Here is a 24,397-nt window from a genome sequence, read left to right on the forward strand (position 1 = left end):
ATGCATTGTTTCACCAACTTACCCTCCCAGGATTGTTTGGTTATAATGAACTCTTTCACTGGCTCTCAATTTGTTTTTGCTATTTTTGACCATTAATTTTTTCCGGTTCACAAATAATTTTAAATTATGCAAATAAGTATGAAATTAAGCATATAATTGTGACATCTGAGTGCTGACCGTGTACCAGGCACCAGCCTAAGAGCTTTACATGCATCACACCTCATTTCATCCTCAAAATCTTGTCATTTTACAGCTGGAGAAACAAAAGCCAAAAGCTTAAGCTTAATCAAAGTAGGGGCTTGAATTAAACTGCAAAATACAAGATTTGCTGGCAATAAATAAGATATCTTTATTATGTTAATAGTTAAAATTTGCATGTTTTCTAGATAGTCTGTTAACAGGATAAAAAAATACAAAAAGGCGAGCTTCTTAATGATTCAGCTGAATTAACTATAAAATTAAAATACCTAATTATTATCTTCTAAAATAACACAAAATATATTCAATACGCAATACAAACCTCAGTAATCAAATTCTCCTAATATGCAATTATTTATAACCTCTGAACTAAGAGGAAGTGGTTTGGCTAAACAGAGAAATAACAATGTTTTTATCCTAAGTAATCTATACTTTGGAGTAGGAATACTTATTTAATACAATATGTTAATTATTAATATTTCACAAGGAGTAATCTTTATTTTGAAAAACAATGTTAATTATACCAATTTTTAGTTATAATTTGTTAGTGTGAATTCGCCCAACCTAAATTCCTGTGTGCCTGGAAAATACAACTTTTTAAAAGCTAGTATTAATAATTTGTAACACAGTTTACTAATTCAAATTGGCATCTCAATCTACTTATTTTTAAGGTACAGAATTTAGCATCTTTTTGTTGTTGTTAAATGGAATTCTCATTAACAATGTAAAGCATTTTCCTTTCTAAATTGTATTTTATTCAATTATCTATAACAATGCCATATACTAGTAAGCAAAGCAAGCAACATTATTTTTTTTAAATAACATCTTTAATTAAAGTTTTTGCAAAGTAGAATATTAAACTTAAAATAGGTCTTAGTACATCAAAATACTAAGTTCTCTAATTGTATTCCAAGATGGTCTTTAAAACATAATATCCCATATATCACAGAAGAGCAACCTTGATCTGCAATGAATTTTACAAACATAATAAATATATTTACGCCATTACACATAACAGTATGTACAACAGCAGTTGACAATAGTAGCTCAGAACAGCAAAAAGGATTAGCCCCGCCCCCCAAGTCATAGTCCTGATGTAGACTGGACTGATTAAGGAACCTTGACTGAAAGAGTAGTTACTAACTCAATGTGTAGTAACTTCCCTTAAAAGAGAAGAGAAAAAGTTTTTTTGTTCCTCAAAATAAACAAAAATGTTAGTTTGGTGTGTTCTTCATTAAACCATAGACAATGACAAAAGACAAGAGTAAGGCAGGCTTAAAAAGGGAACAATATAAACTTCGTAATAATTTTCATAGCATTAATAGAGGACTAAAATGCAAAGCTATTTAACAAACTCATGAGGAAACAAGTAAAGCAACTATTTTTTAACTAAAGAATTCAAAATCTGCTATAGCTGATTCTGACAGGTAGGTGAGAGAAAGACATGAAATAAAATGAAAATGTACAAAGATGGATCAATAAACTATTACATTGCACAAAAGCTTTAAAAAAAGTTCAAGATGAAATAATCGGAAAAACAGGAATTTTCTCAAGTAGAAGAAAATGCTAAGTCATAAAGAGAACTCCCAAGAGGAAATTATGTCTGTTTTCCTATACAAGGGGTATTTACCCTCTGATAAGAACGGTGACATTATTGCTATGAGAATCAAAAATTACTCTTAGAGGGAGACAACTCTTTTCATTCCTCCATAAAAGCCAGGAAAAAAAAAATCTTTGATTTTCATTATAGCAAAAGAAAATATTCATATAAAAGCTATGTTATTTCCTAAAACCAGAATCCATTATGCTCATTAAGCACACATTTTAATTACTACACACTGCTCAAGTCTTGATGTAATCTTAGAACAAGAAAGTGGCTTTGCTTTTAAAAGAGGCAACAGTGTAAATGTGACATTGTGATGGCATTTTAATTAACAGAAAGAAATGTGAACATTTAAAAAATAGAAAAGCCCAATATAAAGACCCCCCTCACATAACAGACATTTTACTCTAGAAATTAATTGCACATTAAAGAGTTGTTTTAGCCATATGTGGCACTCCACAGAAATTAAACATGCTCTCAGGCATTCAAATGGTCTGATTACCCAAATGGCCACCAAGCAAGAGTTTGTATACTGAAAGGCACACATTTCCATGTTTTATCTTGTAATTTTGGGTAAATTTTCCTTAGCACTGTTGATTAATGTTAATTTAAGTAAAAGGTGCCATCGCCATCTGTGCAAATCTAAACAAATCCTCTCCAGAAACCATTACTTATTTTCATAATACCAAGTCTGAACTATTTTCTGCGTTTAGATAAACATGCTACTTTCATTTTCAAATTCTGAAAGTGGAAATCCCTTGCCTTTTCAAAGGAATGACATTTTAATGGAACCTAATACGAAATGATTTGTTAAATACAATGTTAAAAGCATGATTAAGAATTCAAGTACAATAAAAGATAAGCAAGTGACATTCTTACAGCAAAAGCTACTATAATAAAACTAAAACATGCTATTTGATTAAAAAGGACACAATGCAAATAATATATAAGAGCACAATTTGGTATGCAATGTAGCTTGGACCAGCTTTCAGAATTTTCACAGGTGAAAGAAAAGCATTTGCCAAGTATACCATAATTCATACGCAATACGCAGGTGCAAATACAAATGGTTATTTCCTGCTTCAAAAATAACAAAATAACCACTCTGAAAGCAGTGGTTGTTAATATTTGAAAAATAAAGTTATAAGAACAGGCCAGTATACAACACTACTATGAATATGAATGTTTGTCTACATAGAGGGCCCAAGACAAGCTGAATATCATACAGTAATCCAAGTTTCAGTAGCATAAAAACTACTAGATAGCCAAAGGGTTTCACTTAAGCAACACTGCAGCACTGCTGAATTTTTATAGGTAGTTCAGGTCACTGACTTCCTTACTGAGTAAATACAAACCTACTAGCAACTATATTGAAGAACAGTTGAACAACAGAACTTCTGTGATGTTACTCCCTCCCATTTCCTCTTCTCTCAGTCTTATTAATAATAATATATATTTTAAAACCTCTGTGTGCTTTGAGAGTCGCAGAATAAACAAACTTCCCCTCAAAAAACTAAACTAATATAGTCAAAATAAAAGCTGTATTACCAGTTATGGCATCTAAATAAAATCTAACTACTAGCATGCTAGACACCACCATTAACACCAAAGTTTAGAACATAAGTTAAAGAGATCAAGGTGGTAAGCTGGGTGGGAAGTAGAAAAAAAATTTTTTGCCTTTTTTTAAAGTTAAAAGATTTGTGTTAAAAAAAGAAACACTATATAATAGCTCACAGTTTTCTTCTCTGTAATGTACTTTAAAAAGTGTTTATGTGTTACTTCTGAAAACACAAAGGCAAAAGGAAGACAAAAACTGAAGATTAAAAAATATATCAATATACAAGTAACCTAAACACATGTAAATTTTGTCAAGATAAACCATGGAAAGTTGAATTCGTTGTAAGAACACAATGGTGAAGACAAGCATTCCTGCAGTTCTCCCAGGCAGCGAATTCACACTGAACACAGCAGTGCCATATTGTTCTTCAGAGCCCCTTACAGAATACAGACCTATGCATTCTTAATATACATATTACATTTCTATTATTTTTAATATACAAGTCAAATTTCTATGCTTTCTTCCCGATGTGCAAACTGGAGCCAACGTCTTTATTTTCAATGGCCTGGAAGGGCCACCAAATGAAAGAGAGGTAACTTAGTGGCCCACCCACCTCTTCCCCCCAAAATTTCCCCTCAAATTACAAAGTTGATTTTAAAAACTTGTTGAATTAGAATAATAGATTTTTAAAATTCTTTACTAGTAAACACAAGAAACTTTTATAATTACTAAATTGTTTAATAAAAATCCAGGTCCTCACCACCTGCCCTATGCTAATCAATGCACAGACTGTTAACTGAATGTTTAGCTTAAAAACTAAACACATTTATAAGCACACACTTCAGCCCAACAGGAAAAGTCTACATATATCCATGTGTATACAATTTCAGCTAGATGGTATGCTTGCAAAATAAAACTATATTCCTGAGGAGCTAGTTTGGGGTTTCTTTTTAAGGTGTGGCACTAAAAGAAACAAATTAAGTTTTTCTGTAAGGAAATTAAAGTTGTGGTTTCAATTCCACTGAACTCAGACAAGACCCAAGTCTTTAATTACATTTAATAAGTATGAAAACCTAATTAAAATAAATATTCATTCCTGGGTCAAATTTTATCTCCAAACTATGATCACTGGTAACTTTAAATCTTAAATAGATGTTTCATAAAGCTGGAAAGGAAGAGGTATATATCACTGAGGGAGAATAGCAAGTAAAAATATTTAAGACCTATTATGAGAGTTTTAAATTGTTTTCTTATACAAGTGAATTAAAATTCAACACAATTCTTACCCTTTTGTAAAAAGCTCACACGCAACTTTTACCAAATATAACCACATACAATAAGCAGTTTCAGTTCAATCTATCAAAAGGGAAGTTTCTTCAGTTCATTCCAACAAGTATCTTCTGATTGAACCCAAGTTGGAGGAAGGAATATAGACAAAGCTTTACATGCTAATTACCGGTGGCAGGTACCTGTATTTAAAATCAACAATTATGGTTTTCCTACACAAAACCCCAACCCTCCCACCCAACAACCCCAGGTGCTACAGTTCCATGGCTTGCCAGTAAGTAGTGTCTATGTTGTCAAGGTCTATCTTTGTTCCAGTAGCTTTGCTTCTACTGCACTTTTCTGACATGCAGAAATGAAGTTTTGGTTGGCATATGCCCCAAGTTTCAAACTGTCCGCTTTACATTTTTTTTAAGTTTCTTTTATTTATAAAAGAAAAAAAGCAACTCTTCACCATTCTGCATCTCCAATGGCTTTGGAAAATATATAATCTCTTCCATTAAGATTCATAATGCCATCCTTGAGATGAAATTTCCATTTGTTTTTACTTCTGTGTATCTAAACAAAAACAACATTTTAAAAATTGAGAGATACAATCAGAAAACAGAGAAAACAAGTAACAAAAAACCCATACACACACACACGTACACACACACACCCCCACAAAACAGTATTTACAGTATTGTATTTGCAAATTTGTTTGTTTTTGTAGAAGCAGGGTCTCCTATGTTGTGCAGGCTGGGCTCGAGCTCCTGGCCTCACATGATCCTTCTGTCTCAGCCTCCCAAAGTGTTGGGATTATAAGCGTGAGTCACAGCACCTGGCCTAAAAATTGGTTTCTTAATAAAGTTTAATTTCACCAAAAAGAACAACAAAAAAAAAACCACACACAAAACTCACTCACTAGGTGGGTCTAAAAACAAATTTATCTGTAATTAGTACTATTTTATAGCTTTTAGTACTTGTGTTCATTAAAGTAGTTAAAAAATATTTCTTTACAAAATGTCTTATCTCTCTACCAGGTTTGCACATATATTTTCAAGGTCTACCTCAAAAAGACTATCCTCCACAAAGCTTTCCCAAATCTTACCAGCTAAAACTATTCTTTTCCACTGTTAAATTCCCAATGGTATTTTCATTGACATTTCTTACATTATTTGTAAGTAATACAATTATGGACTCATTTCTTCTACCAAAATAAAACTCCTTATAATAGAGTTCTCAAGACCTAACTACCATGGAACCTTATACATAGCAGTATTTTAAAAATACATCTAACGGATGCTAATCATCCAGTCACTTACAGCAGATTTCAAAAACTATGTACATCCACAGTTAAACAAAAAGAGCTGAAGAAGGGCAGGCTCTGGGCACTCCCATCTTTGCCTTCACTTATAGTCCTTAGTTGTTTGTAATTCCATGGATTTGGTGGGGGAGAGGAGTTGTAAAACTTAATGAACTGAAGTGACCTTTCTTCCTTTTCCCAGTAAGTCACACTAATTATTTAATGTTCAAGTTCCACATCTTCTGCAAAGAAGGCCCCATGGTTCTCCCTATTCTATGATCTAAAGGTACCTAAAAAAAAAAAAAAAAAATCAACTAGTTCAGGCTTTCATTTTCAGAAGAAGAAATGACAGACTGGATAGGGTTCAATGGTTTGACCAAGTGTATACTGCTACTAAGTGACAATCATAATTTTCAAGTCTTGATCCAGTATGCCTTTACTAAATCAGTCTGTTTCATATAATAATGCAGAAATGCTCAACAGGTACAGATATTTTCTTTTTCTTTTTTTTCTTTGAGACAGAGTCTCACTCTGTTACCCAGGCTGGAGTGCAATGGCACGATCTTGGCTCACTGCAACCTCCCCCTCCCGGGTTCAAGTGATTCTCCTGCCTCAGCCTCCTGAGTAGCTGGGATTACAGGCACTCACCATCATGCCCGGCTAATTTTTGTATTTTTGTAGAGATGGGTTTCACCAGGCTGGCCAGGCTGGTCTTGAACTCTTGACCTCAGGTGATCCCCCACCTCGGCCTCCCAAAGTGCTGGGATTACGGGCGTGAGCCACTGCACCCGGCCAGGTACAGATATTTTCTGAGATCTCATTCCTAAAATTCCATGGCCTAACCTCCCAGTGCAAACATTCTTTATGACATATTCCTGGCAAATGGCTGTGCAGTGTCTGCTTAAATACGATTAGAAACAGTGAGCAAAGAATTTCAAATTAAGTTATTCCTTTTTGGAACAGCTCTCTTGTAAAATCTTTCAGAGTTTACCCTTACAGAAATCTGCTTCTCCAACTTCCATTTATTGATCCTAGCTCTGCTTTTTGAGACTTAAAAAAAAAAATCACTCAATCAAACAACCTCCATCTTATTTGGAAACTACTCTCATGTTCTTCTTCTGGATTCAAACTTTTCTTACTTATTAAAGCAAAACAAAGCACAATAAAGGTAAAACAGCAGGTAGGGTAGAGACTGTTGGATTAAGAACTAATTATACCTCTGGTCTAAATACACTACATAAATGCTAAATGTAGCATCTTAAGATTGATGACTTGAATGTCTAACGGACATACCAGACTTGGCATGTCCAACCAGCTCCACATGCAGCTTTTCCTCATCTGAACTGATGGTATCACCATCCTTCTTTCAGAATCCTCATCAAAAAATCTCGAGAGTCATTCTTGATTCCTTTTTCTTTTCTACCACAAATCTCAGAGTCAGGAAATGCTGTTAACATTCTTCCTTCAAAACAAATCCAAAATCCAACTACCTCTCACCAACTTTAATACCATCACCATAGGCCAAGTCATCATTATCTCCCATTTGAATTATTATAATATCCCCCTAAATAGTCTCGTTTCAGCAACCTCTGCTTCCTCCTCATATTATGCTCTCTACAAAGAATGCAAAGTAATCCTTTCAAAATTTAAATCAGTTCATATCATTTGTCTCACTGAAACCTTCCAATAACTTTCTGATTCACTTAAGAGTAAGAGCCATGTCCTTACAAAATCCTTACCATCTGCCTTCCCTTACCTCTCTACCTACTACTGTACTCTCCCCTTCCCTCACTCCAGTCTAGCCACACAGGCCTCCTTGCTGTTCCTCACATACAACAGACTCTGCCACCAGATGACAGGGCTAACTCTTTCCAAGTCTTTCCTAAAATGTCATTTTCTCCAAAGACCTACTATGACTATCCTATTTAAAACTGAAACCAAACCTGTCCTCTTTCCCTGCTCTTTATTTTTCCATACCGACTATCAGCTTCTAACATATAAATATTTTATTATGTTTTAAATAAATAAATAAATCCTAATTTATTATGTTTTAGCATCTATCTCCCCTGATTGGAGTAAGCTTCCCAATGGCAGGGACTGTTCTGTTTTGATCATTAGTGTATCTCAAGCTCCAAGAATAGTGCCAAGGGACATCATAAACAGTATTTGTTGCACATGAAAAGAGCTGTCTCCCCTTTTCTTTGATTTCCTATAAAGTATTATTTATTCTACAAACGTGTATACAAATGTATTTCCAGCATGAACCAAGTGACTGCAACCAGAAAGACAGTGGGCTTAGCTAGACAAAAACAAGAAAGTGATGAGTAGCCAGGAAATAGAGATTCTATAGACAAGTAAAGAAACTGACTGCATTCTGTCATAGGACAGGACAATTTGCAAAAAATAAATGTACGAAAGTTTCATGGGCCAACTAATCCACACAGTCAACACTGAAGTCATGTTGGGTAATAAATGGTAAATATTTTTATATTAATAGAAGTACAAAGTCACAACTTAAAAAGCAATCTATTTACCGGCCCTAAGCCCTTCATGAAGGAATGTTCTTAAAGCCAGGAGAAAGCCCTCTTAAATTTCCTAATTAAAAATGTGTTAAAGCAAGTTTACCTACATCTGATGCTATTTTCGCTAAATGCTGTATCAGCCCTTATCCACCCACATGTAAGCAAGAACTCTACCATATTATTAGCATTTAACTAAGATTCTGATTTGATTGGCAATACAAGCTTTATTAGTCATTCTATGATCTCTTCTAAAATTGACTCATTGTTGACATTCTAAAGTTAAGGCTTCAAAACTACATTCCTGAAATTCAAGTTGGCTCAAACAATATCCAACCTCATTTTGCGCAGTCAAAGAACACTGCTGTTCTTTACTATTGGCTAAAGACATCAAGCCACCACCCCCCTCCAATCTTCAGAGCAATTCATTTGATTCTCAAAATTAGACCTCTGCAAATTTTAAAATTATTTATCATTCAGTACACCATTTAGAGCTATTTCCCACTTACTAATTTAAAACAGTAAAGTAATGTCTCTGGGAGCAAAACAAACCAATTTTAACATTTAAAATATTATGAGTACAGTTTGTGCCAAAGGAGAATACAACCATTGTCTTAAAGTAGGAAGACACTTAAAAGTATATTCTTCAGTCAGGCTAAAACAAAGGTCCTCGCTTGCCTGATAAATCTGACATCTCATCATGAAATTGTGTTCTGGATAATTTGGTTGCAAGGAGATCCTCTGAGACTTCCTAACAATAAAGATTTAATGGTACCTTTTGTTTTAACCTCATAGTCTTGCTCTATGTGTATCTAACAGGAAATTACATTTATTATACTGCACATGGTATATGGTTTTCAGAACAGTCTCTCAGAAGTCATTATGCACAAAAATGAATGTTGTGAAACTCTCAGTGACCTTACTGTCTTCATTCTATAACTTCACTGGTAAAACTAGCCTAACTCCACCTTTTTATTAGTAAATAAGATCCACAGTATTGGCATTCTCCCTATAGATCTGTTTGAAGTAAGCATGGCTACTTATCACATTCATTTCCATAAAAGCAACAGAATTAAGATTTTCTTCATCTATAAAGGAAACTTCATGCAAGGCATGAATTTTACATGTTCATAACTACATCGCCAGGGCCTAGAATAGTGTCTGGTACATTTCCGCACTCTATAAATGTTGAATAAATAAGCTTTTGTTAGAATTTTCAGCATTTGGTAAAGATCTCTACTAAAATTATAAATGCAACGTAATATTTGCATGCATTATAAATTTAATGATTGCAATAAAAAAACTGTATTACAATTTAAATGTCTTGAAAACAAAAATCTCAGAAATAATACAAATAAATGTAACAAAAATACTTGGAAAGAAGCACCCTGTCTAGGAATTAAGAAAATAAGGAATCAATGGCTAGTTTTCACGGTATCTGGTTTAAAAATTCCTTAATGTTGGCAAACTACAGCAAAGTTAAATAATATTTTAAATAATTTTCAGTAAAAACTTATGTTTGTTTTTAGCACTGTTCAATGCCTTAGTCTTCTCCTTAATAATAAAAACAGTTACAGAGATTCAATTGAACCCTTCTAGTTTTGAGATAGTTGAGGTTAAACAGAAAACAGAATTATCTCATTGAGTTAGCTATTACCACAAAGGACAACCTCAAAGTGGCTGTTTACTCTGCTTACAAGTTCAAAGACTGTCTAAATAGAAAAAGAAGGTCGTAGCTCTTTTCATTTCATTCATAACTTATTTTTCAAACATAAAGCTAAGAAATTAATCTTTCATTCTATTAAAATAATCCACAAAACTCTAACACGGTTTTCGTACTATTCATAATGAATTTAAGAGGCATGAATCAGCTGCCCAAATGTTTCAATAAGGCAGAAAGAATAATGTAGGGAAGAAATTACAACACAAATAACGTCAGTAATCTGAAGATGACATCCTTACCTTATCATATTGGCATACAACAACATTTTCTGTGTCAAAGAGTTCCTGTCCTTCCTCATCACTCACATCATCTTCACTATTGAGGGGCTCCTACAAATAAAAGGAGAGTTCTTATTACTATAAGAAGGCCTTAATATTCACTGAAAAAAAAAATATAATGACCTTGATGTTCTGAGAACCAAATGCCAAATGCATATATGTACGCCATGAATTTAATATTGTCAAATCAGCTGTTAATAGTTTGCCAATATTACTGAAATGTAAGAAATTAAATATAATTAAATTAGCTAAGCTATGTAATTTTTAAGTCTGAAAAGATGTTTATCTTTATTTTCTTCTTTCTTCTTTTGAGACACAGTCTCGCTCTGTAGCCAGGCTGGAGCGCAGTGGCGCAATCTCGGCTCACTGCAACCTCTGCCTCCCGGCTTCAAGCAATTCTCCTGCCTCAGCCTCCCCAGTAGCTGGCACTACTGGCACGCGCCACCACACCCAGCTAATTTTTGTGTTTTTAGTACAGACGGTGTTTCACGATGTTGGCCAAGATGGTCTTGATCTCTTGACCTCGTGATCCACCCGCCTAGGCCTCCCAAAGTGCTGGGATTACAGGCGTGAGCCACCACACCCGGCCTATCTTTATTTTCTTTATTCTTTAAAAACAGTACAAGAAGATAATTCTCTACAATAACTGTTTAAGATGCCTAGAAAAGGACCTAATATGAAGGTTCAAAAGAGCTAATGGCACTATGTACTACAAATCATATAAAACAGAAAACAGTGGAGAAATTAGAGGAGAAAAGAAGAGCAATGCAATAGGCTAGCAGTCTGCCTTGCTGTCTTTACATTAAAGAACTTGGACTCTAAATACAAACCAGCACGTTTAGCATGATGATGGTTATGGTAGAGGTATGAAGCAGAATTAAGATTCAGACTTTTTTTTTTTCTTAAAGGCAGAAAGTAGGAAATCTCAGCATTAAAGAGAGTTAGGGCCCAAGATAAAACCTAACTAGAGCATAAAATAAACAACCGTGTTAAATTTCGCTTCAATTGTGACAGAAGATAGAAGATGTAACTGAGATTTCTAATAAATGCAGAAAGAGAAGACAAAACAAAAGTAGAGAAGACAATAATCAAGACGATATTATGGACAGGCACAGTGGCTCATGCCTGTTAATTCTAGCACTTTGGGAGGCCTAGGCAGGACAATCACTTCAGGCCAGGAGTTTGAGACCAGCCAGGGAAATACAGTGAGATGCCACCTCTACAAAAAATAAAAAAAATTAGCGAGGTATGGTGGCATATGCCTATAGTCCCACCTACTCAGGAGGATGAGGTGGGAGGATTACTTGAACCCAGGTGGTTGAAGCTATGAGCCTTGATCACACCATTGCACTCCAGCCTGGACAACAACCTGAGACTCTATATCAACAATAAGAACAAAAAAAAAAATTATTATGTCTAGGCCTATACCTACTTACACAGATGTGTATGTATAGATATTCTTTAATTTAAAATAGGTATCATCAATGCAAAATGAAAAAAATTTTCTACACCAGGCGTGGTGGCTCACACCTGTAATTCCAGCACTTTGGGAGGCTGAGGCAGGCAGATCACGAGGTCAGGAGATCAAGACCATCCTGGCTAACATGGTGAAACCCCGTCTCTACTAAAAATACAAAAAAATTAGCCGGGCATGGTGGCAGGTGCCTGTAGTCCCAGCTACTCGGGAGGCTGAGGCAGGAGAATGGCGGGAACCCAGAAGGCGGAGCCTGCAGTAAGCCAAGATTGCACCACTGCACTCCAGCCTGGGCGGCAGAGTGAAACTCCGTCTCAAAAAAAAAAAAAAAAAAAATCTCTGAGGTAAAATTCAAGTTAACAACATTCACTATTTTAGCATTTGTACATGTACAATTCAGGTGCAATGAACATTTACAGTGTATATAACACTCACCACTACCTAGTTCCAGAACATTTCATCACTCTTACCCATTAAACTGTCACTCCCCATTCTACCTGTCCCCTGGCAATCTATAATCTGCTGTCTGTATGGATTTGCCTATTCTGGATATTTCATATAAATGGAATCATATAATATGTGGCGTTGTGTGGCTGATGTCTTTCACATAGCATGTTTTCAAGGTTCACCCATGTTGTAGCATATACGAATACTTCATTCTTCTTATGGCTAAATAATATTCCACTGTTATCAGCTGATGAACATTTGGGTTTATACCACTTGAATATCATAAATAGGGCTGCTATGAACAGTCACATACAAGTTTTTGTTGAAAAACATGTTTTCAGTTCTCTTGTGTATATATTTAAGAGTGGAACTGCTGGGTCATATGGATAATTCTATACTTAATTTTTGAGGACTATCAAACTGTTTCCCACAGCAGCTGTACCATTTTACATTTCCACCAACAATGCACAAGGGCTCCAATTTCTCCAAATCCTCACCAGCATTTATTTTCTCTTTCTTTTTTGAGTATAGCTGTTCTAGAAGGTGTAAAGTGGTTATCTCACTGTGGTTTTCATTTGCATTTCTCTAATGACTAATGATGCTGAGCATCTTTTCATATGCTTGTTAGCTATTTGTGTATCTTCTTTGGAGAAATGTCTATTCAAGTTCTTTGCCAGTTTTTAAATTGCATTATCTTTTTGTTGTTACGCTGTTTAAGAGTTCCTTATATATTCTGGATAGTAGATCCTTATCAAATACATGATTTGCAAATATTTTCTCCCAGCTACTCAGGAGGCTGAGGCAGAAAGATCACTCCAGCCCGGGAGGTCAAGATGCTGAGGCTGCAGTGAGCCACGATCATGCCACTGCACTCCAGTCCGGGCAACAGTGTGAGATTCTGTCTCAAACAAAAACAAAAACAAAAACCACCTTTTTAATCTACAAAGTCCACTTTTTCTTTGATTGCTTGTACTCTGGGTATCATGTCTAAGAAAACTGTTGCAAGCGGCTGGGCACAATAGCTCACGCCTGTAATCCCAGTACTTTGGGAGGCCGAGGTGGGCAGATCATGAGGTCAGGAGATCGAGACTATCCTGGTTAACACAGTGAAACCCCGTCTCTACTAAAAAAAAAAAAAATACAAAAAATTAGCCGGGCATGGTGGCGGGCACCTGTAGTCCCAGCTACTCGGGAGGCTGAGGCAGGAGAATGGCGTGAACCTGGGAGGCAGAGCTTGCAGTGAGCCGAGACTGTGCCACTGCACTCCAGCCTGGGCGATAGCGTGAGACTCCGTCTCGAAAAAAAAAAAAAAGAAACTGTTGCCAAAGCTATGGAGATTTACCCCTATGTTTTCATCTAAGAGTTTCATAATTTCAGCTCTTAGATGTAGGTCCCTAATCCACTTTAATTTTTGTATGTGGTATGCCATAGGGGTCCAACTTAACTCTTTTGCATACGGATATCTAATTGTCCAAGCATAATTTGTTGAAGACTATTCTGTCCCTACTGAATAGTCTTGGTTGATGTTAAAGTTTTGCAACAAATAGCATAAATAGCAATATTCTATTTTAAAAAGATTAAGTTTACAGATCCAAAATGTTTGAAAAGTGAAAGAATGAAAAAAGCTGTAACAGGCAAATTCTAACCACAACAAAGCTAACAGTATCATACAAACAGACTTCATGGTTAAAAAAAATTACTAGCAATAACTTAAGACATTGTATGATCATAAATGGTTCAACTCACTGAGAAAAAACAATGAATGTTAAACTTACATGCACCTGTTTTGAGGCTCAAAATATAAAAAGGAAAAATGGCAGAAAAACAAGAAGAAATATATCAACTACCATAGTAGGAAACATGAACATATCTCACTCAGTAGTAAAAAATGGATCAAGTGGCCAGGCGCGGTGGCTCATGCCTATAATCCCAGCACTTTGGGAGGCCAAGGTGGGCGGATCACGAGGTCAGGAGATCAAGACCATCCTGGCTAACACAGCGAAACTCCATCTCTACTAAAAATACAAAAAATCAGCCAGGCGAGGTGGCGGGCGCCTCTAGTCCCAGCTACTCAGGAGGCTGAGGCAGGAGAATGGCGTAAACCCAGGGGGCGGAGCCTGCAGTGAGCAGAGATAGCGCCAGTGCACTCCAGCTTGGGTGACAGAGCGAGACTCCATCTCAAAAAAAAAAATGGATCAAGCACACAAAAAATATCAAGGATACATAAAGAGCATCTGAGCAAACCTACTGACAATATAAATCTAGCAGACACATACAAATACCAAACAAGTGCAGAAAACACATTCTTTTCAATGCATATACAAAAACTGACCAAATCAAGCAAGTCTCAAGCAATTTCAAAAGATTCACACATCACACAGATCATATTCTCTACAAACAAAACAGTTAAGTCAGAAAAGAATAGAATGGGAAAAACACACTAGAGAGAATAAAGCTAAAAGTTTACTCTTTGAAAACATTAATAAAATCAACACATCCCTGGTAAGACTGAACAGGGAAAAAAAAGATGGCACAATAATTATATTAGGAATGAAGATGACAAAGGATTCTGGCATCAAAAAGATAATATCATGATTAACTTTATGTTAATCAACTTGAAAATTTAGATAAATATATAGAGAGTCCTAGAAAAATATAACTTATCAAAACGGTCTCAAACAGAAACAAAATACTTGAAGGGCATGAGATTACTAGACCCAGGTATCTGTAGTGGCATGTTTTAACAAATATCAACAGAAGAATTAAATACAATCTTTGAAAACAAAAAAAAGAGTTCAAAATACAGGAAACATGTCCCCAAATTCATTTAACAAAGCTACCATAACTGAAAACCTTGTAAGAAGAGTATGAGAACAGAAAATCACAGACAGTATCTATCAATCATAAATATCTACAAAAAAGTCCTCAACAAAATGAATTCAGCAATTTATAAAAAGAGAAATATAAAATGATCAAGTTGTGCTATCCCAGGAGTACAAGATTGGTTTACAAATAGAAAATCAATTAATGAAATCCATTATAAATAACATTATGTGAGAAATTGTACAAATCATTGCAGAAAAGGTGTTTAATTAAATGCAACATTCACTTACAGTTTAAAAAACAAAGCAATGCAAAGAAGGGAATTTACTTAACCTGATGAAGATATCCATTAAAAAAAAAGAAAACCCACAACGAACATTAAACTTAACAGTGAAGCATGGAAAAGATTACTTTTCAGTTTAAAAAGAAGAGAAGGCTGCCTGCTATCACCATTTCTAATCAATATTGTTCCCGAAGGCTTAGCCAATGAGCCAAAAAAACTGCCATTCTTCATATAAGATGTGAATGTCTACATAGAAGATACAAAAGAATCTACAGATACATTATGAGGACTAACAAAAGACATTAGGAAGGTGGCTGGTTCAAGGATGAATATTAAAAGCGCTACATATTTCCATACTACCAATAAACTGGAAAAGGTAATAAAAACATGTTACTTCGAGTGGCACTGAAACTATGAAGAATTTAGGTGGAGGAAATGGGCAAGAGACCTCAATATGCACTTCTATACAAAACACAAATATCAAATAAATATACAAAAAGAGGCTAAAACTCCTAAGTGAGGAAATGCAAACTAAAACCAAAATGAAATACTATTTTCTACCTACCAGACCAGCAAAAATCAGGAAGCCTGACACTATCACGTATTGATAAGGGGGTATGGACATCTGCACAATTATGTACTGAATGGCAGAAGTGATTTGGCATTTTATTGTAAAGTTGCAGATGTGCATGACTTAGGAGCCAGAAGTTCAATGTTTGGTATAAAATTTAGAGAACCTCTTGCATTTGTGTCCCCAGAAGACATACACTACAATATTTTATAACTGTTTGTAACAGTAAACAACAAGAAACAATCCTGATGTCCACTGGATTAGAAAAATTGACAAATAAAATTATGGTATATTCAGCAATGAAAATAATTATAGCTATATGCAACAACTTGGATAAACCTCAGGAATATCATTTTAAGGGAAAAAAACCAACTTGCAGAAGAATACATAATTACTTCATTTACGTTGTAAACATGCAAAACTAAACAATATGCTATTTAGGAATGTAAATATATATGGTAAAATATAAAAGCAATTAATAATCAACACAAATGTATGAGCAAAGGTACTTTGATGGCCTAGGAATGATGGGATTAGGAAAAGGCATCTAAGGCACTTTAAATAATGGAATTTTATTTTAACTAGATGGTGGGCACCAGGATGATTTTTATCTTGAAACATTTCTATTCATTTGTGTCTATTCAATATTCAATAATAAACTATGTTTTCTTCAGAAAAAAAATTAGATAATTTAGAAGAACTTTGTACTAAGAAACAAAAAGACTGCATTTTAGGCTAACGAACGCAATTAACAGTGAAAATTGTGGTGGGACAAATAGTTTTTGGAGCCTAGTAACTAAGCTGAAATAGTGAGGAAAACAAAGGCATATTTATATGCTTCTAGAAGAACACAGACATTAAGGGTACATAGGTTTTTAAGGAAGTGGTATAGAACATGGACCAAAAGGTTTTAAATATTTAATAAATTTGTGACATTTGGTTCTTGAGTTTGCTCTCTCCCCAAATGTTGCCACGCTTTTTAAATTACTGAAGCAAAAGATTAACCACATCTATTTATCTACCAATGTCTTATGTTTAAGCCACGTTATAAATGCGTAAGCCAGAGTTAGAATTACCTGTACTCTTTACTACACATATTAATACAATTTAATTTGTTATACATTTTTTATTACCAGCTATATGAAAGTTATATTTTATGAAGACAAATATAGCCAGAATATAAAAACCTTACTAAAGTTAAAACAATCTAACTTTATCTTTAAAATCTTATGTTGTACAGCACCTAACAGTCTCTGAAAAAAACAGGATATAATTTATCAGTTTTGTACCAACTAAAAAAGGAAATAATCAAGTAGATTATTTTAAGTATGTTACTAGAAACTTACTTCTTCCACCTGCCCATCTTCAGCTCCATCTTTCTCTTTGTCTTCCTCCTCATCATCATCATAGTCTTCTTCTTCATCTTCATCTTCTTCAGATGATGTATCCCCAGTTCCATCAACTTGTAAGACCAATGGAGCTTGTGTTTGAGCAGGCTGGGCCTGCGGTTGCTGCTGGCCAGTTGCAGTTATCTGTGCTTGGGCTGGTGTAGGTGCTGCCACTGTCGTAGGTATAACTTGAGTCTTATTTCCTGTAAATAAGATTTGCTGAGGCTGGATGATGACACCTGTCTGTGGTGAAATCCCTCCAGGAAGAGGAGCCAGCACCTAAAGCAAAAGAAAACCACATAACAGTAACTAGTTAAGAGGATCAAGTATGGTACACAGAAATAGAAACAAATGCTTAAGAATCACCAGAATGGCCACATTTCATACACAGTTAAAAACTACCAAAGTACAAAAGCAATTAGTTTAACTAGTGTAGTGACCCACTAAATTTCTATTTTATCAAATTTCTAGAAAATAAGGATTTTCTAAACATAACTGCTTCATTTATTGAGCAAGTACTATGTATATGCCAGATACCAGGCCAAAAGTTATACACTGCCTTCACATGAAGAACACTGGACTGAGAATCTGAAAACCTGGGTCTACCTTTTTTTTTTTTTTTTATAGATGGAGTCTCGTTCTGTCACCCAGGCTGGAGTGCAATGGTGTGATCTCGGCTCACTGCAACCCCTGCCTCCTGGGTTCAAGCGATTCTCCCACCTCAGCCTCCTGAGTAGCTGGGACTACAGGTGCGCGCCACCATGCCCGGCTAATTTTGTATTTTTAGCAGAGACGGGGTTTTACCATGTTGGTCAGGCTGGTCTCGAACTCACGACCTCATGATCCGCCCGCCTCCCAAAGTGCTGGGATTACATGCGTGAGCCACAACGTCTGGCCAACCTGGGTCTACTTTTGTCTGAAGTCAGACATAAATACAGCAGACGCAGGTCATTTAACTCCTCTTGGCCTCTGTCGTTTCACTGTCAAACTAGGCTCAATGGTTCTCAATCCTGGCTGCAAATATGAACCACCTGGCAGCTTAAAAAGTACTGATACCTTGGCCATACCCCTAATATTCTGACTCAGTGTGAGATAAAAGCTAATTATTTTTCTAAAAACCACCAGATCAGATTTCTGAAGTTCCTTTCCAGGTTCTGCATCTAGGATTCTAAAGTAAGCCACAACTTGAAAAAATATATACTAACAAATATTAACTATATGTATTATAATAAAGGAGGAGGACTAGATGCTTGTTACTTGCCATTAGGTTCAAGGAATGCAAAAATAAGACACAGTATTTCCTTTAAAATGCTTACACATGGTGTAACAAACACAAAAGACAAAAAAATGGTACAATAGACAAAGCACTAACAACTCAAAAACACAGAAGATGTAGTACAAATACGACACAGTGTTATGGGAACACAAGAGAGTGTACCAAATTCAACTTAGGGGACAAAGCATGATCAAATATTACTTATATTATTAGTAAGTAGTTTCTGTTTGTGCTTAAAGGCAGCGGTCCCCAACCCGTTAGAAACTGGGCTGCACAGCAGGAGGTGAGTGGTGGATGAGCCAGCATTACCACCTGAACTCTGCTTCCTGTCAGATCAGCAGCAGCATGAGATTCTCATAGGAGCAGGAACCCTACTGTGAACTGCACATGCAAGGATGGAGGTTGTGCACTCCTTATGCCTGATGACCTGAATTAAAAGTTTCACCCCAAAACCATCCCTGCTGCCCAGTACATGGAAAAATTGTCTTCCGCAAAAACCAGTCCCTGGTGTCAAAAAGCTAGGGGACCGCTGCTTTAAGGAGATTAGCCAGGTTTTTCTATTTGTTTGGGGGAAGTGCAGGGAGTTGCCAGACTGCATTCTTAAGAGAAGTGTAACATCAAGTGAAACCCAGAAGTGACAGCAGTACATAATTTTGGAAAGATGTAAATAAACTGGATTAATAGTACTGCTCTGATCTTGTCTCTATCATCATACTATTTTATTGACATTTAAAAAAGAGACAGACACATAAACATATCAAGTACATAAGTTCCTCAAGAAAATAACCATTCCTCTTTCATTTTAGTGCTCACAGCACAAGAATATAACACAAGTAGATCCAAGTGTTTATTTTGATGTAAATGCAGCTAAAGAAAATAACTGGGAGCATTGCAAGAAATAAACCTGGAGAGTTCAAAGAAACAAGATCCACAAAAAGATTTTATAAACCATGTTGAGTTGTTTAGGCTCTTCTCAGTAGGCAATGAAAAGCTGTTACAAGTTTTAGGAGTTTTAGAAAGACAGGCCAGGCACAGTGGCTCACGCCCATAATCCCAGCACTTTCGGAGGCAAAAGAAGGCAGATCACCTGAAGTCAGGAGTTCAAGTCCAACCTAGACATGGTGAAACTCTATCTCTATTAAAAATAAAAAAATTAGCTGGGCGCAGTGGTGCGTGCCACTAATCCCAGCTACTCAGGAGGCTGAGGCAGGAGAATCGCTTGAACCCAGGAGGCGGAAGTTGCAGTGAGCTGAGATTGCGCCACTGCACTCCACCCTAGGTGACAGAGAGAGACTCTGTCTCAAAAAAAAAAAAAAAAAAAAAAAAAGATGACTACAAATCAGCCAGGTTATGAGGGCAAAAGATGACAGGCAGAGAAACCATTAAGAAGACAATGCAGCATTTTAGTGACAAATCATGGACAGTATGAACTAAGGAAATGAAAAAAGAGGCTGAGAAAAAAACAGTGTCAAACATATTAAGGGACTGCAACCATAGCAAAACTGCAGTTAAAGAAAAAAAAAAGGCCGGGCGCAGTGGCTCACACCTGTAATCCCAGCACTTTGGGAGGCCGAGGCGAGTGGATCACAAGGTAAGGAGATAGAAACCATCCTAGCTAACACGGTGAAACCCCGTCTCTACTAAAAATACAAAAGTTAGCCAAGTGTGGTGGCGGGTGCCTGTAGTCCCAGCTACTTGGGAGGCTGAGGCAGGAGAATGGCATGAACCCAGCAAGCAGAGGTTGCAGTGAGCTGAGATCGCGCCACTGCACTCCAGCCTAGGTGAAAAAGCAAGACACTGTCTCGAAAAAAAAAAAAAAAGAAAAGAAAAACTATTAACAAGAATTGGTAGGGCTTGATACCTTGGATATTAGAGGTAAGGAAAAGGGAGGATTCTACACACCCACTTCCAGTAAGCATCATAAAACTAGAGTCATGTCTGCGTCATTCACTCCTAAATCCCCTGACCCTTGTGAATACCCCGAGACTCAGTAACTGCTTATTGAATAAAGGCTGAATGACCAGCTTAGGAAGCTGGAAGGAGAGTGCTGCCACCTTCGAGGGGATGATGAAGGATGGGCAGAGACAACAGTAATTGTTTAATACATGTTTAATACATGCTGAATCTAAGTTAAGCTGTATACAGGAGAAATTTGAAACAACTGGGTCTGTAGCACTGAAAAAGAGTCCTTTGTGCATATAAGGAGAGGGAAACTACCCAGGGAATACATACAGAATAAAACAGAACCCCATACTGATCATAATAGATTATTATTTTACCTGCTGTATAACAGGAGCTTGTACTCCACCAGGCTGCATTTGTGGTATAACCTGTTGTTGTAGAACCACTGACTGCTGAGGCTGAAAGATATATTGGGCGCCATTGGCTGCTCTGACCACCTGAAGAAGCTGGCCTAAAGCAAAAAGCATGCATTCCGAGTTATCATTTTAGCAGTGACCATCTCAAAAGAAATGAATTCATATTTAATTTCATACCACCAAAGGCACAAGAAATTATCAAGAAAACTAACAATTTTATTAAAGGCTGTCATTCATACACAGTATGCATAATCCTCCCCTTCTCTGACTTCTCGCCATGTTCAAATACATTCCTTAAAATGTTTTATTTTTCATATTTACATCCTCATTCAGCTATTTCCAACAAGGTTTTAACAACAGATTATGAGACTTGACTAAAGCTTACATTATCTTTGCTAACCTTAGGAGTAAAGAAAGAGCAGTAAGATCAGACACTTCGGGAGCTGTTCATTTTTAAAGCTTTAAAGGAACAAAAGCTTAAAAAGCTCATTTAATATCTTGAACCAAACAAAGCACCAAAGAACTTTGCTTCAAAATTGGTAAAAGCAATAAAAGTTCACAGAACCAGTTATCATCGTCATACAATTCACACAGAATCAAATTCCCCCAATATGTTCCTTTAGATAACCCAGAATCTTGAATTGATTAAAAAGCAAATTACATCTTATTAAAATATGTAGCAAGACAAGCCCCTAATTTCACAAATTTACAAATTAACAAAAATAACATACACAGAATAGAAAATAAATAATTACTATATAATCAAGATTATAGGGGACACTTAAAATCCATGTAAATAAATTTTTCAAGCACCAATATGCCAAAACACATGAGCTAGACATTGGTCTTTTGTCAATGAAGAGATACTATGTATAATAATAGCATACAATAAATTTGCTCTTAATATGCTCTAGGAATTACTTTGATATCAAGTTCAAATAAGTTTAATACTCACTTGGCATGTTAAATGTGTTCAGTAAAAAACCAAGTAAGCATTTTTATATAATCATACTTCAATAATAGGGTTATCATGCACAGATCAAAGGTTCAAGTACAATTTTCATCTTCTTTACTGTATCCTCAACAACAATTACAGTTGTATGTGTTACAGCCCTCAAATAAAGTTATTTTAATAACCTAAACCAAATGGTAAAAGAAATATTAGTATTTTCTGTCTTTCAAAGAAGACAAAACCTAAGGGCTAGATAGTACAATTTTCTGAATTACATTTTAAAATGGTTCCATCATTCCCAATTACCTGAATTTGTTAATATCTGCTGAACAGGAGTCACACCTGCAGGGAGTGCTAAGGTAGCAGCTGTAGCAGCAGCACTCTGAAGAAAACAAAGAAAAAATATCAAAACCACATACATACATAATACTGTTTCTCTCTAGCATATTTTAATAGTGTATGAAACTTTTTGTTTAGAATATACCAAAATTTAAAAAATCTAGTAAGGCTAAATCCCATTTTATAAAATGGTACAAGACTGACCAACCTAGCCTCCAACCTACTAAATTACTTTAAGCAGTTAAATACAACAATATAATTGGGTTTTTTCCCCTAGAGAAGGTAGTCTAAGTAAATCTCACAGGTACTGCAGTTTTTTTTCCTTCTTGTCCCATCAATCTTCTTTAAGGTACCAAGCCTTCCTATACTCAATCTAACCTACACATTTTTTGACAATACCCACATTAACAATGCTGTACAATATATGAAATGGCTATTTCATTATTGCTTCCTTTCCCACTGTTTCCTTATCCCCATTTCCTTGAGATAAAAGTATAATTATCTACTTTTTAGAATTCTTAACTTTTAAAATTTCTACTAAAATCAACAGATATCTATAAAGAACACTGTATCAGAAGACTTCACTGGGAGTACAGCTGACAATTCTTCTAAGATGTCATATTAGCAAAGAAAAAAGGGACATATTGGCATTATATTCTAGGTGAAACATGTATTAATAACAGATTAATACAAAAAATCTGTAAATCTTAAGAAAAGTCACACCAGGCAGACTGGCTCACGCCTGTAATCCCAGCACTTTAGGAGGCCCACGTGGGCAGATCGCTTGAGCTCAGGAGTTTGAGACCAGCCTGGGCAATATGGTGAAATCCCATTTCTACAAAAAATACAAAAATTAGCTGAGCATGGTGGTGCACACCTGTAGTCCCAGCTACTTGGGAGGGTGAGGTGGGAGGATGGCTTGAACCTGAAGGTGGAGGTTGCAGTGAGCCGAGATTGTGCCACTGCACTCCAGCCTGGGCAATAGTCACAAACTTTAGTTTCAACATTTTGAAATGAAGTTAGTATGTGACACTTAAGTTATAAAGATATAGACGGGATTATATTATGAATTTCTTTAAATCCAGGACAAATTCTTGACTTCCTGGAGAGTTCTGGAGAGTTTTCTCCTCCTGTCCTCCCGCAAAGAATTATGCCATTCTCTGGTTTTTTATTCTGCACTTTAAGTATTTTCCTGTATCCCACTATAGCTACACATTTTGGTAGTTTTTTCCCTCTCTTTTCAATCTTCTTTAGCTACCAACCATTCATACATTCAATCTAACCTATACAGTTTTAGAACTACCCATATCTGGAAAAGCTTAAAAAAAAAAAATAACTGCTTTGGAAATGCTAGTGTCAGAGAAGTCAACAAACTTAGAAAATTATTAAACTGAGTTAATAGTTCAACTACTGTCTAGTCTGGGCTCTAGGTACATAGCTTTCCAAGAAAATACACTTGTTGCCACTTGACAAACCTAAGTAATTTCTACATCTTGGGCCTGAAATTCCCACTGTGTCTCCGGAATTTAACTATAGCCCACCCAGGTGATTCGTATTTAAGTTGGATACTCAATTACCCAATTTAAGATAAATCTTGTCTATATAAGCAAATTAAAGGTTATCTAAGTTTAAGGAAAATATTAACCACCACATACTATTAAGAAATATTTAAAAAGAAAAAAACAAAAATATTTAGAAATATTAAGTGCCTATAATTCATATTTTGAAAGACAGCAATTCTCCCTCTACCAGCAAACTGACATAGTAGTTTCTATATAGAATACATGACCCAATAACTACCTGCACACCCTCCACAAATTCAAGCTGCATAACATATATTTGCTGAGTCATGTACCATACACTAACCACCTTATACTTAATAACTATTAAAATTTCTTCTTGTATTCCACAAAACAGCCCAAACACAAATAATGCATTAGACCAATCATTTCATAAAAAAGAACCGAAAACAATGGTTTACTAGAAGTTCCCTGAAATAGCCTTCTACTATATTATCTCACGTTTTTATGATTAGTTCATTTCTAATGCAAACAGAGCCATTAGAAAGAACAAATATA

General features: G+C 35.7%; 1 protein-coding gene across 1 annotated transcript in view; it reads right to left on the reverse strand.

The window, feature by feature from the left end:
* Window positions 1-324: 324 nt before the first annotated feature.
* The window catches only part of LOC101127591 (stonin-2), a 260,143-nt gene continuing 236,070 nt past the window's right edge, over window positions 325-24,397 (reverse strand). The window contains exons 20-24 of the mRNA XM_063698159.1: window positions 22,287-22,362; window positions 20,990-21,123; window positions 17,393-17,713; window positions 10,410-10,499; window positions 325-5,201 (exon numbers count right to left, since the gene is read on the reverse strand). Of these exons, the coding sequence (XP_063554229.1) occupies window positions 5,094-5,201; window positions 10,410-10,499; window positions 17,393-17,713; window positions 20,990-21,123; window positions 22,287-22,362 (729 nt within the window). The 3' untranslated portion in view covers window positions 325-5,093. The remainder of the gene's footprint in view (window positions 5,202-10,409; window positions 10,500-17,392; window positions 17,714-20,989; window positions 21,124-22,286; window positions 22,363-24,397) is intronic.

Source organism: Gorilla gorilla, chromosome 15, assembly GCF_029281585.2.
Source record: "Gorilla gorilla gorilla isolate KB3781 chromosome 15, NHGRI_mGorGor1-v2.1_pri, whole genome shotgun sequence".
In the NCBI taxonomy this organism is placed as follows: Eukaryota; Metazoa; Chordata; class Mammalia; order Primates; family Hominidae; genus Gorilla; species Gorilla gorilla.